Genomic DNA, 12,804 nt, shown 5'->3' on the forward strand with positions numbered 1-12,804 from the left:
AGCACAATGCTAAGCAGCACTAAGTAAACACTATCTCTATGTTATGATTAGCATTTGCAATCTGGAAGAAGACAAGGCCAAGCTCAAAGCCTGGGGCTCGTTTTACCACAAGCCCCTATGTGTTCCTTTGTATGTGCCATCATTTGATTGCATGAGTCTGAGTATTGCAAATGGCCTATCTTATCTGCCCTAATTTGGACATGCATTGTAAAATGACTCAATCCGCAGGCACAGCTTAATGTCCTGCCACCATCCAACTGATACTGTCCAGAATGGCGTAACTATTTAACCACGGCAGTCTCAGAGCAGGATTTCTGGCACATCCCAAACATGGCATTGTTTGTGCAGTTACTGCGGTTTTACAACCGTGGCCCGTCGCGGGGATGTTCCTGAGCGATCCCTTGGTTGGTTATCTTGTGAGAAACACAGGAAAGGCATTATGTTAAAGCCAGTTTTGAAGACGAGCTGAAACATAGCAGTTGTTGCCAGACCATGATACGCTAATGTTAAACAAATTCTGGTAAATGAATTAGTCACCTCAATCTGACCAGTTGAAATTGGCTTGATATTCATATTTGGTTGTGTGAGAGGTCTATTGTTGCCCAACACAAAAGTTTCACTTGCAAAAGACTGGTGGAGCAGGATAAATAGGAGGTCTGGTACACATATGTACATACAGTATGTGTGCTGTACATGGAAACACTTAACATATAGAAAGGAAAGAAAGCATGGGCAAATCCCTATAGTTACATGCACATCTGCCCAGATGACATCTGGATAGGAGGCACCACCTGCAAAGAAATCGAAATTGGATTAGAAAAAAGAAAATGCAAAGAAAAGAGAGGTAGATGAGAGGAAGAATCTCAGCAGGGCAGACAGAAAGAGGCAGGGGGGAAACGTAGAGGGAATGATAAGGGAAATAAAAAACATACAACCTGCGTACCAGTTAGCTGAGCTTTGAACCTGGAGAAAGTTGGGGGAGGGAGAGTGACAGAAAGAGAGATAGGAGAAGCTGTACAAGTCCTTCACTGTGCCCTCATTAGCAACAGATGAGGCTGGTTATGCATGCCTGGTGTTACATGTGTGGGTGTGTGTGTTGTGTATTAATGTGCTGCCCTTTACTGATGCCACACTAATCCCCCATCCGGTCAAAGAGAGCACGTCTACAGTTATTCATCAGCGAGCAACACAGGGAGGCATGGCTACATGGGAGGGGAAAACAAGGATAAAGAAAGTTAAGGGCAGAGGAAGAGATAGATGGATGGATGAGCCGACAGAAAGGAGGGGAAAAGAAAGAAGTAGGTTAAGGAGGAATCATGATGGATGGTAGGACAGGAGAGAGTAAGGGATGCAGAAAGAACATAGAAGACTGTGGGACAGTTGCTATACTTATTGTATAAACTAAACAGTAAATACTTACTTATTATTGAACAATATTTATACTATTTTGTATTTTATTGGTTAAGAGGTATGAAACAAAGCAATATGCCACCATTGCGGGTTTTAATACCTTGGCAGAAGGCAGTATGGATAGTTCCTGATGATGAGATGCAGAGCTGAAGGCATTATTATCTGAGGGATAGAGTGAACCCCCACGTGCCCTCGAAGGGAATACAAGGAGAAAAAAACAAAGTTCCTATCCAAGTTTATAAAAACGTATTGCATTTCAGAAGTGAAACTCATTCAAACTAAAATGAGTTATCGGTCCGAAGTTACTCTGGGGACATTAGGTACACTTATGCATGTAATGTAATTTATGATAAAAGCACTACAAAGTAAAATACACATCAGTTACATGAGGAAGTTTTCGCAGGGCTGTATTTATGTGTGCTTACTCACAGTGAATTCCCTGCACCACTGTATATCACTCCCCATACACACCCACGAATGACTGTAACCCGGTTTCTCCTCATGTTCGGCTTTTCAAATAAATACAAATTATTTTGTAAAAAAAGTTGTGGCTACGATATGTTCTATGGCTGTTCCAAACACACAACTTAACTTGTATTTTATAGTTTGAAATAGTTCTTACAATATTAAAGGATGCCCAGATTTAGATGAGTGACTGAATGTTTGACCTGAATGTGGCTGCAGGCCTGTGGTTACAGCAAACAGACAGTCCTTGCACATTATAGGTTTAAAATGCTCAGAGGCAATTCAAACAGTCTATTACTGAAACCGTATATGCCTGAAACAATGAGTGCTTATTCCTGGAAGTCCACATTAAACGCTACGACTCCACTCCTGAAAAGTACAAATGTCATCTGAACCGGACGGCCGGCTTTAATGAAAGTTGAAAAAAGAAAGAAAACAGTGAAGGAGCTCGCCGTTCAGCAGCTGCCGTCTCAGCAATGACTAATTGAGGTTACCACGGCAATATGGGACTGGGGTTTATGTCTGCGGAACATCATTTTAATCAGACTGGGCTGCTAAACACACACACATACTGATACACATACATACACAAATGGAAGGATACTCACTCACACAACACACACACTTGCAGACTCAGAAACGTATCAAACACACACACATGCACATTTATGGTTTAAAGACCATGTCCAAAGATACAGCGAGAAATAAAAAAGTATGTATGTTCACAAAAACATGTATGTTTTACTAAAACAAATAATTCACGTCGTCATGCAACGACACACACACACACCCACACACATACACATACACACGCGCACGCACGCACACACACACACACACACACACACACACACACACACACACACACACACACACACACACACACACACACACACACACACACACACACACACACACACACACACACACACACACACACACACACACACACACACACACACACACACACACGTACTGTGGAAACACAAAGACCCCAAATGTGGTTTAGAAACATTGGAAGTAAAAGATAGCAGTGCCTAATTAGATTTAACAGTGTAAGTGGATCTGCATTGTTGTTTTTAACCCAAAAATGTTTTGCAGGTTGAGATATACTCAAAGACCTGTAACTGTTATTCTACGCACTAAAAGTTTATTATTATTCCGCCGGTATTTTGGCCCTCTTCTCCTCCCGCATTGAACATCGCAGAAACTCCGTTCAAACATCAAAACGTTCAGCTCGGTCGGGAATCGATGGCTATTACTTTTCTCATTCATAACTTTCATAATTCCAGAGATACATCCCATAATACATCACATTTTTAACATTGAAGTCAATGGAGGAAATCTTCAGACTTCAACAAATCTTCATGCGACTTCAACTGCTAACTGTTCATTCATACTTTCACTCAGAAACCTCATTCCTACTTTAAAATGTTACACATCTTTCTGACATTATTCGTGTAAAACAACTTTTAAATCTGATTCTTACTTTTAGAGATATTAAACATTGTTCAGACCTTGTTTTAGATGTTTTCTTCAGATTTTAACATTAACTATAGTGTGTGATGTCACAGCTAGAGGGTAGACAATCTTGAAATTTGCCTTAATACATTTTTTTAAAACTGCCATAATTCCCAAACCCTACATTCCTGAGACATAATTTATCATGACAAATGTAGGAAAACATCTTGTAGCTTGAAAAATGACAAATAATTAAGCAAAATAATTAAACAAAATGCCTCTTGAGGGCATGAAGTGACAAAAACGTTCAACATGCCTCCATTAAAGCCCATTGTAATTTCAGGCTGATATTTCCTCACGGTAGCAGCCGCACACCTTTCGTTAAACTGCCAAAAAGGCCACATTATTAACCCAAAACTACACAAACATTACACTTCAGATACTCAACTTCCTTGACATGCTTCACGTTTTGAAATTTCACAAATATCTGTTACGGTTCTTCCACAAAACGTTCACATGTAAGAGGTTTATCTCTCATTCAGAACAATGGAAACCTTTGATCTCTAGACGCCTGATTAGCTCAAATATAAACACCTGTGTAATGGAACACGATGATGTCATCGCTCCAACTGCCATGCTCAGAGCAGCAGCCTTCAGATAGCAGTGTGCTAACAGTCCAGCCGCGAAGACATCTACGGGACAGTTTTGAGATGTCTTCAAATGCCGTTGCCATGGCAACACAATGCTCGCCTTGAAACACGGTTTTCTCATAACTTCAGTGAAACTGCTCCAAACAGCCCAGAATTTCACAGGTTTGGTAACGATGCAGCCATCAACGCATCTAAGCGGATTATGGGGTGTCATCAAATGCCGTTGGCATGGTGACAGATCATTCGCCATCAAGTTAGTTCAAAAGTTTGCAGTTCAAATATTCTGCTGCTTTTCCAAGCCTTTTTACTTTCTTTTCTTCTCTCATCACACATTCAAGCCCCCAGTGTTCATGTATCATTTCAATCTAAATTCTTCACTTTCTTCTTACACATTACATTTCAGCATAGCAGTTTAGCGTCAGCTTTTCAGCATAAAGCATTCCCACTAGCAATTTCTTCAGGAATTGCATTCTCTAGTTACTTCTGGGTTTGTATTTGAATCAGTTGCATTAAAAACAAGCCCGTTTTTTGGTTTATAGGAAGTAATTATTTTTGGTGAAGTGTATTTTTCTGTATATTTGCATTCAGGGTGTTTTTGATTTTGTACTGACAGGAAATTGACGTCCCTTGTGGGGTTTTGACAATAACATCATGATAAAAGAGAGCGGGGCAGTTGAAATCTGCTACGGCTGTGTGTTTGTTTTTATAAAATTCCATAATGGGCTGCTTTTTCCCTAAATGCAGAGCCAACACAGCAGACTTCAAATAACCTGAAACTAACACTGACGTATGCAGTCACACAGAAGAAAAAAAAAATCCATTAAAAAGTAGAAATATCTCTCACACAGCTTTCACCAAAATATAAGCTAATTGAGATACATATTTGTATATTTGTTATGTGTGTAACACTCAAACATGTCTCAGTGAGATTCTGGATAGCTTCCACTTTTTTCCAACACAGATGCCTGATATTGTAAAAAAAACTCTGACCCACACGCACACACACACACACACACACACACACACACACACACACACACACACACACACACACACACACACACACACACACACAGTACACACACATCCCTGCAGGTCCGGCATCTGTTCGGACATGGAAGCAGTGACCATTAGTCATCTACTGCCACCCAGTGGAGCTTCTGTGTCACAGCACGTTAATATCCACGAGTGTGTGTGTGTGTGTGTGTGTGTGTGTGTGTGTGTGTGTGTGTGTGTGTGTGTGTGTGTGTGTGTGTGTGTGTGTGTGTGTGTGTGTGTGTGTGTGTGTGTGTGTGTGTGTGTGTGTGTGTGTGTGTGTGTGTGTGTGTGTGTGTGTGTGTGTGTGTGTGTGTGTGTGTGTGTGTGTGTGTCGTTCAAACCTGATTTAAAATAAAATTGCATGAGCTGCTTGTTTGATTTAATGTTGCAGCCAGATGAGCGAAAAGAGAGAGAGTCTGGCGCGAGGAATTAGGGAGGAAAAGGAGTATGTAAAGGAAGGAAAAAAGAGAACGATAAGACACGTTTAGAGAGAGAGGGAATACAAATTGAAAATTGGATAGAGAAGAGGGTCGTGAGATAAAGAGCTAATCTTTCAGAATAGCAGACCATCTCATTGTTTGGTTGCAGTAGGCCTGTTTGAGACCATTATTAAATTACATGGCTCCTAATGGAAACCATGTATGTGTCTGTGTTAGGTCGACAGTGAAGTAAGAGCTCTTTTTTAATAAACCGCCAGCTAAATTATACTAAACTACATAAAGCAGGCTTAGTTTTTTTTTGCCAGTGTTGACTACATCATCTATCATGGCAACATTATACCAAATTGAAGATGTGTGTATTTTCGTGCAAAAGACAGAATTTAAAGTAAATCAACATTAAAAAATGAACACTTTATGACTATTAGTCAGCTGGTGAAAGAAACATATTTCAGAAAGGATTTTATGCATTTTATTTCATTGTTTCATTTATTTCCCCCCTATTCCCTATTAATTTAATTTGAACTTATTCTGCTACTTCACAATCGTCTATGTTCTTAAACTTCTTACCGTCATAATCTTAGTTTCCATCTAACAATGATCTCCTTCCTCTTCTTCTGATAAGCGATGCAGCGGAATACCAAGGAATGAACATTGCCGGTTATCTTGATGTGTTTATTTGTATATCATCAGAGCTTACAGATAGTTATATTCAGATGTTACCTTATTTTTAGTGCTACTTATATCTCAAATAACGTGCTTGAGATTGTCTATACAACAAATTATAATATTATTCTTTTTTGGATGTGATTAGACTTATGATTCTTGAGTGTAATTCTAACTCAAATTTAATTAGTATCAAAAAGTAATACATAATAAATAATGATAATAATAAAATGAAAAAGGTAGAATAATAGTGTCAACCATTAGCACATAATATTTTCTGAGATGGTTATGGTGCATACACATTTTAACCGTACTTAATATGCTACTGCATATGCTCAAAAACAAGTTTTCTTTTTTCTTGCTTTTGTATGGAGATTGTTTTCTATGTGGCGTACCTCCAGACCGCACAACCTTGCTCCATTTGTTGTTAATGTAACATCACTGTAATCTGAACGCTTTATAAACATCTGTCAATCACTGCTCACTTGAGGCTCCTTTAGCCAATGCATGTCTGCAGACAAAGGGAAGCTTTGTCTTGATGCTTGACTGTGGGAGTCTGCAGCAGACCACCAGCGGAAAGAGGGTCTTCACTTGTTCTTTTGTGTTTTTGATTTTCTGCTTGTTTTCTCCGGGGTTCAGGGAAGGAATAACTTGGTGAACGGAGGCACAGTCAGCTTCACCACCATCTACCTCTCTTCCCCTCTCTGTCTCTCGCTCTCTCTCTCCCTCTGTCAGCGGTGCCAAACCACTGTCTCTATAGCTGTCTGTCTCCCCTCCAGCAGAAAACCACTTAGTGGGGAATCTCAGGCGCACATATACACACACAAAAAACACACACACACTTTTTTCCCAGGGTCATACATGGTGCAAAAGGTCATGAGCCTGTTTCATAGCATTCTCCTCTTCAGGGGAAATATTTATATCTCCAACAAATATCAGCGTTCTAGTAAGAGAGCCCCTTTCTTTAACACAACGGTCTTAACTGGTTAGGTCTGGCCATTCAATTGTATACATGTAGTCACGCCCCGAGGCTCCAGCTCATGTGAATAAGCAAGACTATGCAGGGACCCATTCTGGGCCACAACCCCCATGTTAGGAAACCAAGGCCTACATCAAGGGCACATTATAATCTCCCCCAAAACAACACTGCATTGAGGATGTAATCAGTCTGTTTTATGTCTGGGAATAACATTTCAGCACAGATTTCCCTAATTTATTTTCCTTTACTTTGGTTGATTTGTAAACACAACAAAACAAAGAAAAAATGGTTTGACTTAAAAATGTTTGGGGTCTGTTTTGTGTCTGGTATATGTTGCGCTATCGTGTTTTTTCCTCCATAACTCTCCTGTCTGGTGAATTCAACAGTAATGTATTGTAATAGGAACCATACTGAAAATCTTTTTGTTGTGTGTTTTTGTGTTTGTGTTTTTTTTAGCGTGGAGTCGGTGAATGACGGGCTTTTCCACACCGTTGAGCTGCTGATTCAGAACCGCTCACTGAGCCTGGTGGTGGATAACGGTGCTCCCAAGAGCCTCGGCAAGCTAGCACGCCAGCCCTCCGTTGACCACAACACCCAACTTTACATAGGAGGTACGTACACTAACACTTACACACATGTAGACAAATGTTTTGAACATATATATTTTACTTTTCACTGCCCTTTACTGCTTTAGTGTGGTTGTGATCAGATGTTTGCCATGGTTCTTACATATACATTCACCCACAACAGGCAAATTCATACACACACACACACACACACACACACACACACACACACACACACACACACACACACACACACACACACACACACACACACACACACACACACACACACACACACACACAGAGAAACACACTAAATCCCACCAAGGGATGTGGTGAGGAGATGTAGAACGGTTTTTGTTCAAGGTTTCCCTCAAAAAAGAGATCAAGACACGCCCCTTAGAACACTCAGCCTTTTCTCTCAAGTACTTAAAAGAAACATAATGGTGTATTGTACAATGCAGTGAGAGCTATGTTTGACTATTCTTGCTGCAACATTGTGATGTAATGGAAGAATCAACAAATAATGAAACCAGAGTATGAGTTCACTAATCAAGCAATCATGCTTTTAATTTGAATAATTTGTCTTTATTTCCATTTTTCCTTGCCATTATTTTTTCTTCAATCATAATCTTCCTTTTCTATAACCTGTCTTGTTCTCCTCTGCTTTCCAGGCGTACCCTCTCAGGTGGTGGCCTCCGGTTTACGACCCGGCCCTGAACGTTCCCCTCAGACTTTTAATGGTTGCATCCACAATGTCCGGATCAATGGGGAGCCTCAAGACCTGAGTTACCGAGGTTCAGGAGGAGCACGACCACAAGGGGTCGAGCCCAAGGTATAAACAAGGGGAAACATCGTCATGTATTTAAAGTAGAATCTTTAGAAGAGTCTTTAGTGCCACAGTGAGAAATGCATTACTGAAAGAGAAAGCAGATGTGTAGCAGAAATGTCAAATGACGAAATTAAAATCCAAAATCTGTTATATTACTTTCTTTGGGAAGTTTACAATATTAACCTTTTCTGTTCTGGATAAATGTCTTTCTATTGTGAAACAATATTAATAATGGATGACAGTCTGGTATTCACGCAACATCAACATGTTTTTCAGCTTTCTTCTGTTATCAATAAAAGGCCCGTCCACTCACTTCCCCCCTGACAGTATTTTCTCCCTTTCTTCTTCTGTTAACAGAGTGAGGGCTTTCTCGCAGGGTGCCATTCCTGCAGTGTATGCGCCCAGGGTGCGTGCAGGGAGGGAGGAGAGACGGGGGTAACATGTGATTGTCCTCCAGGACGCAGCGGGGCCCTGTGTGATCAGACGACGACACCAAGCGCCTGTCAGAACAGCAGGTGAGCCCAGGACGCAGGAAATATGCATTGTTGTATGGATCCGAAAAATCATATAGATTTACTGTATGCACTAATTTCTGCAAGTCTGATTCCCCCCCTCTAACCTGCCTTCCCTGCCCTTTCCTTCCATTCCCTTCCTCTCACTCCAGATGTGTTGAGGGCCTGTGTGTGCCAAAGGGTCAGTCCTACAGCTGCCAGTGCAGTGAAGGCTACCAGGGTCAGTACTGTGATCGACGGCAGGAGCCTCCAGCCTGCAGAGGGCAGCGCTGCGGACACGGGGAGTGTCACGTGTCCGAAGGAGGACAACCCATCTGCCACTGTCAGCCGGGGTACACCGGGCCAAGCTGTGACACAGGTAAAATGGAGAATGTTAGAAGAAGAGATGGAGGAAATTATGACAAAATAAGTACATTTAATTTGTGTGTTTTATGTCTTTGTTAACCTCTAGAGCTAACATGTCAAGGAGAGATGGTGAGGGAGCTGCTGAAACGCTACCACCCCTTGAAAACATGCACGTCCACCACTAAGATTCCCCGCATGGATTGTCCCCGATCCTGCCAGGCAGCAGCGCCCTCGGGTGTTTGCTGTGGCGTCACCAAGAGCAGAAGAAGGAAGGCGGTTTTCCGATGCACAGACGGCACCTCGTACTCCGAGGAGATGGAAACTGCTCTGGAGTGCGGCTGCTCCAAGTGCCCGTTGTAACACCACCATTTGTTCGTTTGATTGGTAACACCCACCGCTGCCATTTTGTGAATTCTACAAGTCAACGTGACTGTTGCTCTGAGATTTTTTCACGTTGATGAACTCCACCAATATGTGATATTTTTTTTTACACATTCAGTTTGACCGCCACCGAGAGAAACCACAGACGAAAACAAAAATGGGACATGTGTGCGTGTTTTTTGACAGAGAGAAAATATATTGTAAGATATAAGTGAGAAAAAACATAGAACTTATTTTTATTATGGATTTTTTTTTCTAAAAGATGATGAAAGGACTGATAAGTTGTGTGTTTCTTTTAATACGTTGATTATATAATGTTTTACATAGTATGGAAAGTTATTTTGTACCTTGTAAGGAGAAAAAATACACAACAAAATAGATTAACATTCCTTAAAAGTATATGAATTTGTATGTATGTATAAATCTATATAAATATATACCCTAACCCGATTAATTCTATATTTTCAAAGTGTATTTGCATGATGTTAATGTGAGTGCTGATAGCTCTGGACACTGAGAGAGGAGGGCCGAGAGTGAAGAGCTCCCTTGATGTCACACCAAGGAGATGTGTGTGTGGAAATCTGTCTGTTTCTCTCCCTTTTGGAGAAAAAGGGGAAAACCGTATGTGCCTAGCTAACCTGCTTCACTATATAATGGACATCATCCTCACATGCGAGTTCATTGAAAAACCATAAAAGACTCTTTCTGCAGAGATGATCTAACACATTGATCTAATGTTGTGTTATTCTTCAGTTTGCTGTTGCACACCAGACTTGGAGCCACATGAGGTTTGACATGAAAATCTGAAAGATATTTTTCTCCTTTATAAAAAGTTCAACTTGATAAGTGAGAAATTCCCATTCAAATCAACATCAGGAAAACCCTACAGTAAATTCACCATCATGCAGAATCTATACATAGCTGCAGATACCAAGGAAATGTATGAGCAGTTATGAGGGATAATGTTTGATTTTTAAACCAAAACACCTATTATTAAAGAGTAATTTGATGTTGTGCTGAAAATAATTGTTTCCCTGTCTCCTGTGGATGAACGTTTCTAGTGTGAATCACTGATGAGGATAGTTTTTTGTGGTCATACATTTGCTCTGTGACGTCACGGTGCACTACCACACACTGAGGTACGTTTCTACATCACTACAGTAAGGTGAGATATCAAACCAATGCAATGGAGCAAAAACAGGAAAGATTTTCAGCTGGTTTATGTTACCCTTTGAATAACTGCCTTGCATGCGTTCTGACTGACAGGGAAGCCACTTTAATCAAAAGTAATTATGCCAAAGTCAAATACATTTGCCTTAACAGATGAGTATGTCAAAGATAATTGACAGATATTGTTGATTTTTCGAAGTTTTAGAGCCCTGGGAGTACTTATTTTGAACTTAAAAAATGTTCCTGCAATTTTGTCATTAACTGCTTCGGAATGTTCAATAGCTTTGGATGGATAAAGGTACGTGTCTCCATGATAAAACAATACAAATTCCATAGTGGCCTTCCTTACATTTCCAAATAAACGATGGTAAATACATATGCATTTCTCTGATCGGGTTGTCTTTGAATGCCCTATGAAATGTAATTGGGTCCAAAGCAGGAGAAGCCTTAACCCTGCCACAGTCTTTTTGGTATAGCCTCATGTTTAATGTGAAGTTGCGGCATTACCAGGAACATTTTTCTTTCCTCTTACAGAGTTAATGTGTGATGCATTCAGTATGTTATATGATAACAATGTAATTCTGATTGTTTGGTGTGCTTTAAGGTTTATACAGAAAAACACTTGTTTCCATAGAGCATGTTCTTCAAATATGTTTAAGTGTATCATTTGATTTTGTCAGATGGAGGTGAAAAAAGCAGCATGCTATTATTGACCAAAAAACAGTGTGCTCCAGTCTGTATCAGCAAACCTTCACACTGTAACTACGATAAAATCCTCCACATCAGTACGATTCTTAACTGCCTATAATGACTAACATGATTAAAAGTATAGCAAATGCTATAATGTAACTACTACTGTATTGTTTACTTTATACATTGCTGCTTTGTTTACAACAGTTGCAAAGTGTTGTCACTCTTTTACAGTTTATTCACAGCTCTAATATTGTAGGTTTGAGACATATCAGTAATATTAATGTCTGTCAAGTTTCCATGACTACTGTTCTTTCTACCTGATCATTTTCTCACTTCTTTATTTCTTAGATTTCCCTTCGCCTCCCCAATTTCTCCCATCTTTATTTCCCTGTGCCTTTTAGTTCAAGACGTCTCCAGCCATTAGCGTTTACCATCTCTTCCTCTTCCCCTTGTTCTCATTCTTTGCTCCAATTCTTGTTTTCTCATCAATTTATTTCTCTGTTTATTTTGTCCTTCGTCCCCTTGTGTGCTGATCCTAAAAGTTTAGTTTTTTGTTGTGAACAGAATCAAACATTTTAGTTACGAGTTATTGCCAATGAAAATAATGGTAAAGTCAGTCATTTCCATTTACCAGTTCTTAGGTTATAAAAAACATGAATATGTGAGTGATGATAATTGATAATTATGTTGAATGTTCAAATTAAACTACCATTGAAACTATACTAATCTTCCATGTCTGAGACTGAGTCTGAACATCATGTTTTACTGCGAATCTCACACATCATTTAATTTATCACAGCAGGTTTGATCAAGGACCATATTAAATATTTGGGTAAATATTCAATAACAAACCACTTATTTCACTAACTTTAATTATGTGTTTTTAATAATTGCATGGTGTGAGAGTAAATTCATGGACGTGTTGCTGTGATAGTTATTTCTTAAAGCAGTAATATAGTAGTAGTTGATAATCCAATAATTTCTTTGTCCCTTCAATTAAAGTTATGTTTCTTAAAATGATTGAAACAGCGCCCCCCTGGGTTGTAAGGGCCACAACTGTCAGTATGCGTGGTCAAACGTGGTATTGCACCCAAACAGAAGCCCGCCAGGTGAAGTTAAACTTCCGGAGGACCAAACAATCAGATGCAGCCGCGTGTTAATGCACAGCAGTGAACCTACAGGCCTTAATGAAAGAAACT

The 12,804-nt window shown here is 39.9% G+C and overlaps 1 protein-coding gene across 1 annotated transcript in view; it reads left to right on the forward strand.

The window, feature by feature from the left end:
• The window catches only part of slit3 (slit homolog 3 (Drosophila)), a 231,783-nt gene extending 220,016 nt beyond the window's left edge, over window positions 1-11,767 (forward strand). The window contains exons 34-38 of the mRNA XM_034092676.1: window positions 7,563-7,717; window positions 8,347-8,507; window positions 8,862-9,019; window positions 9,169-9,374; window positions 9,468-11,767. Coding sequence (XP_033948567.1) covers window positions 7,563-7,717; window positions 8,347-8,507; window positions 8,862-9,019; window positions 9,169-9,374; window positions 9,468-9,721 — 934 coding nt within the window. The 3' untranslated portion in view covers window positions 9,722-11,767. The remainder of the gene's footprint in view (window positions 1-7,562; window positions 7,718-8,346; window positions 8,508-8,861; window positions 9,020-9,168; window positions 9,375-9,467) is intronic.
• The last annotated feature ends 1,037 nt before the right edge of the window (window positions 11,768-12,804 follow it).

The sequence above is a fragment of the Pseudochaenichthys georgianus genome, chromosome 10 (assembly GCF_902827115.2).
Source record: "Pseudochaenichthys georgianus chromosome 10, fPseGeo1.2, whole genome shotgun sequence".
Lineage (NCBI taxonomy): Eukaryota > Metazoa > Chordata > Actinopteri > Perciformes > Channichthyidae > Pseudochaenichthys > Pseudochaenichthys georgianus.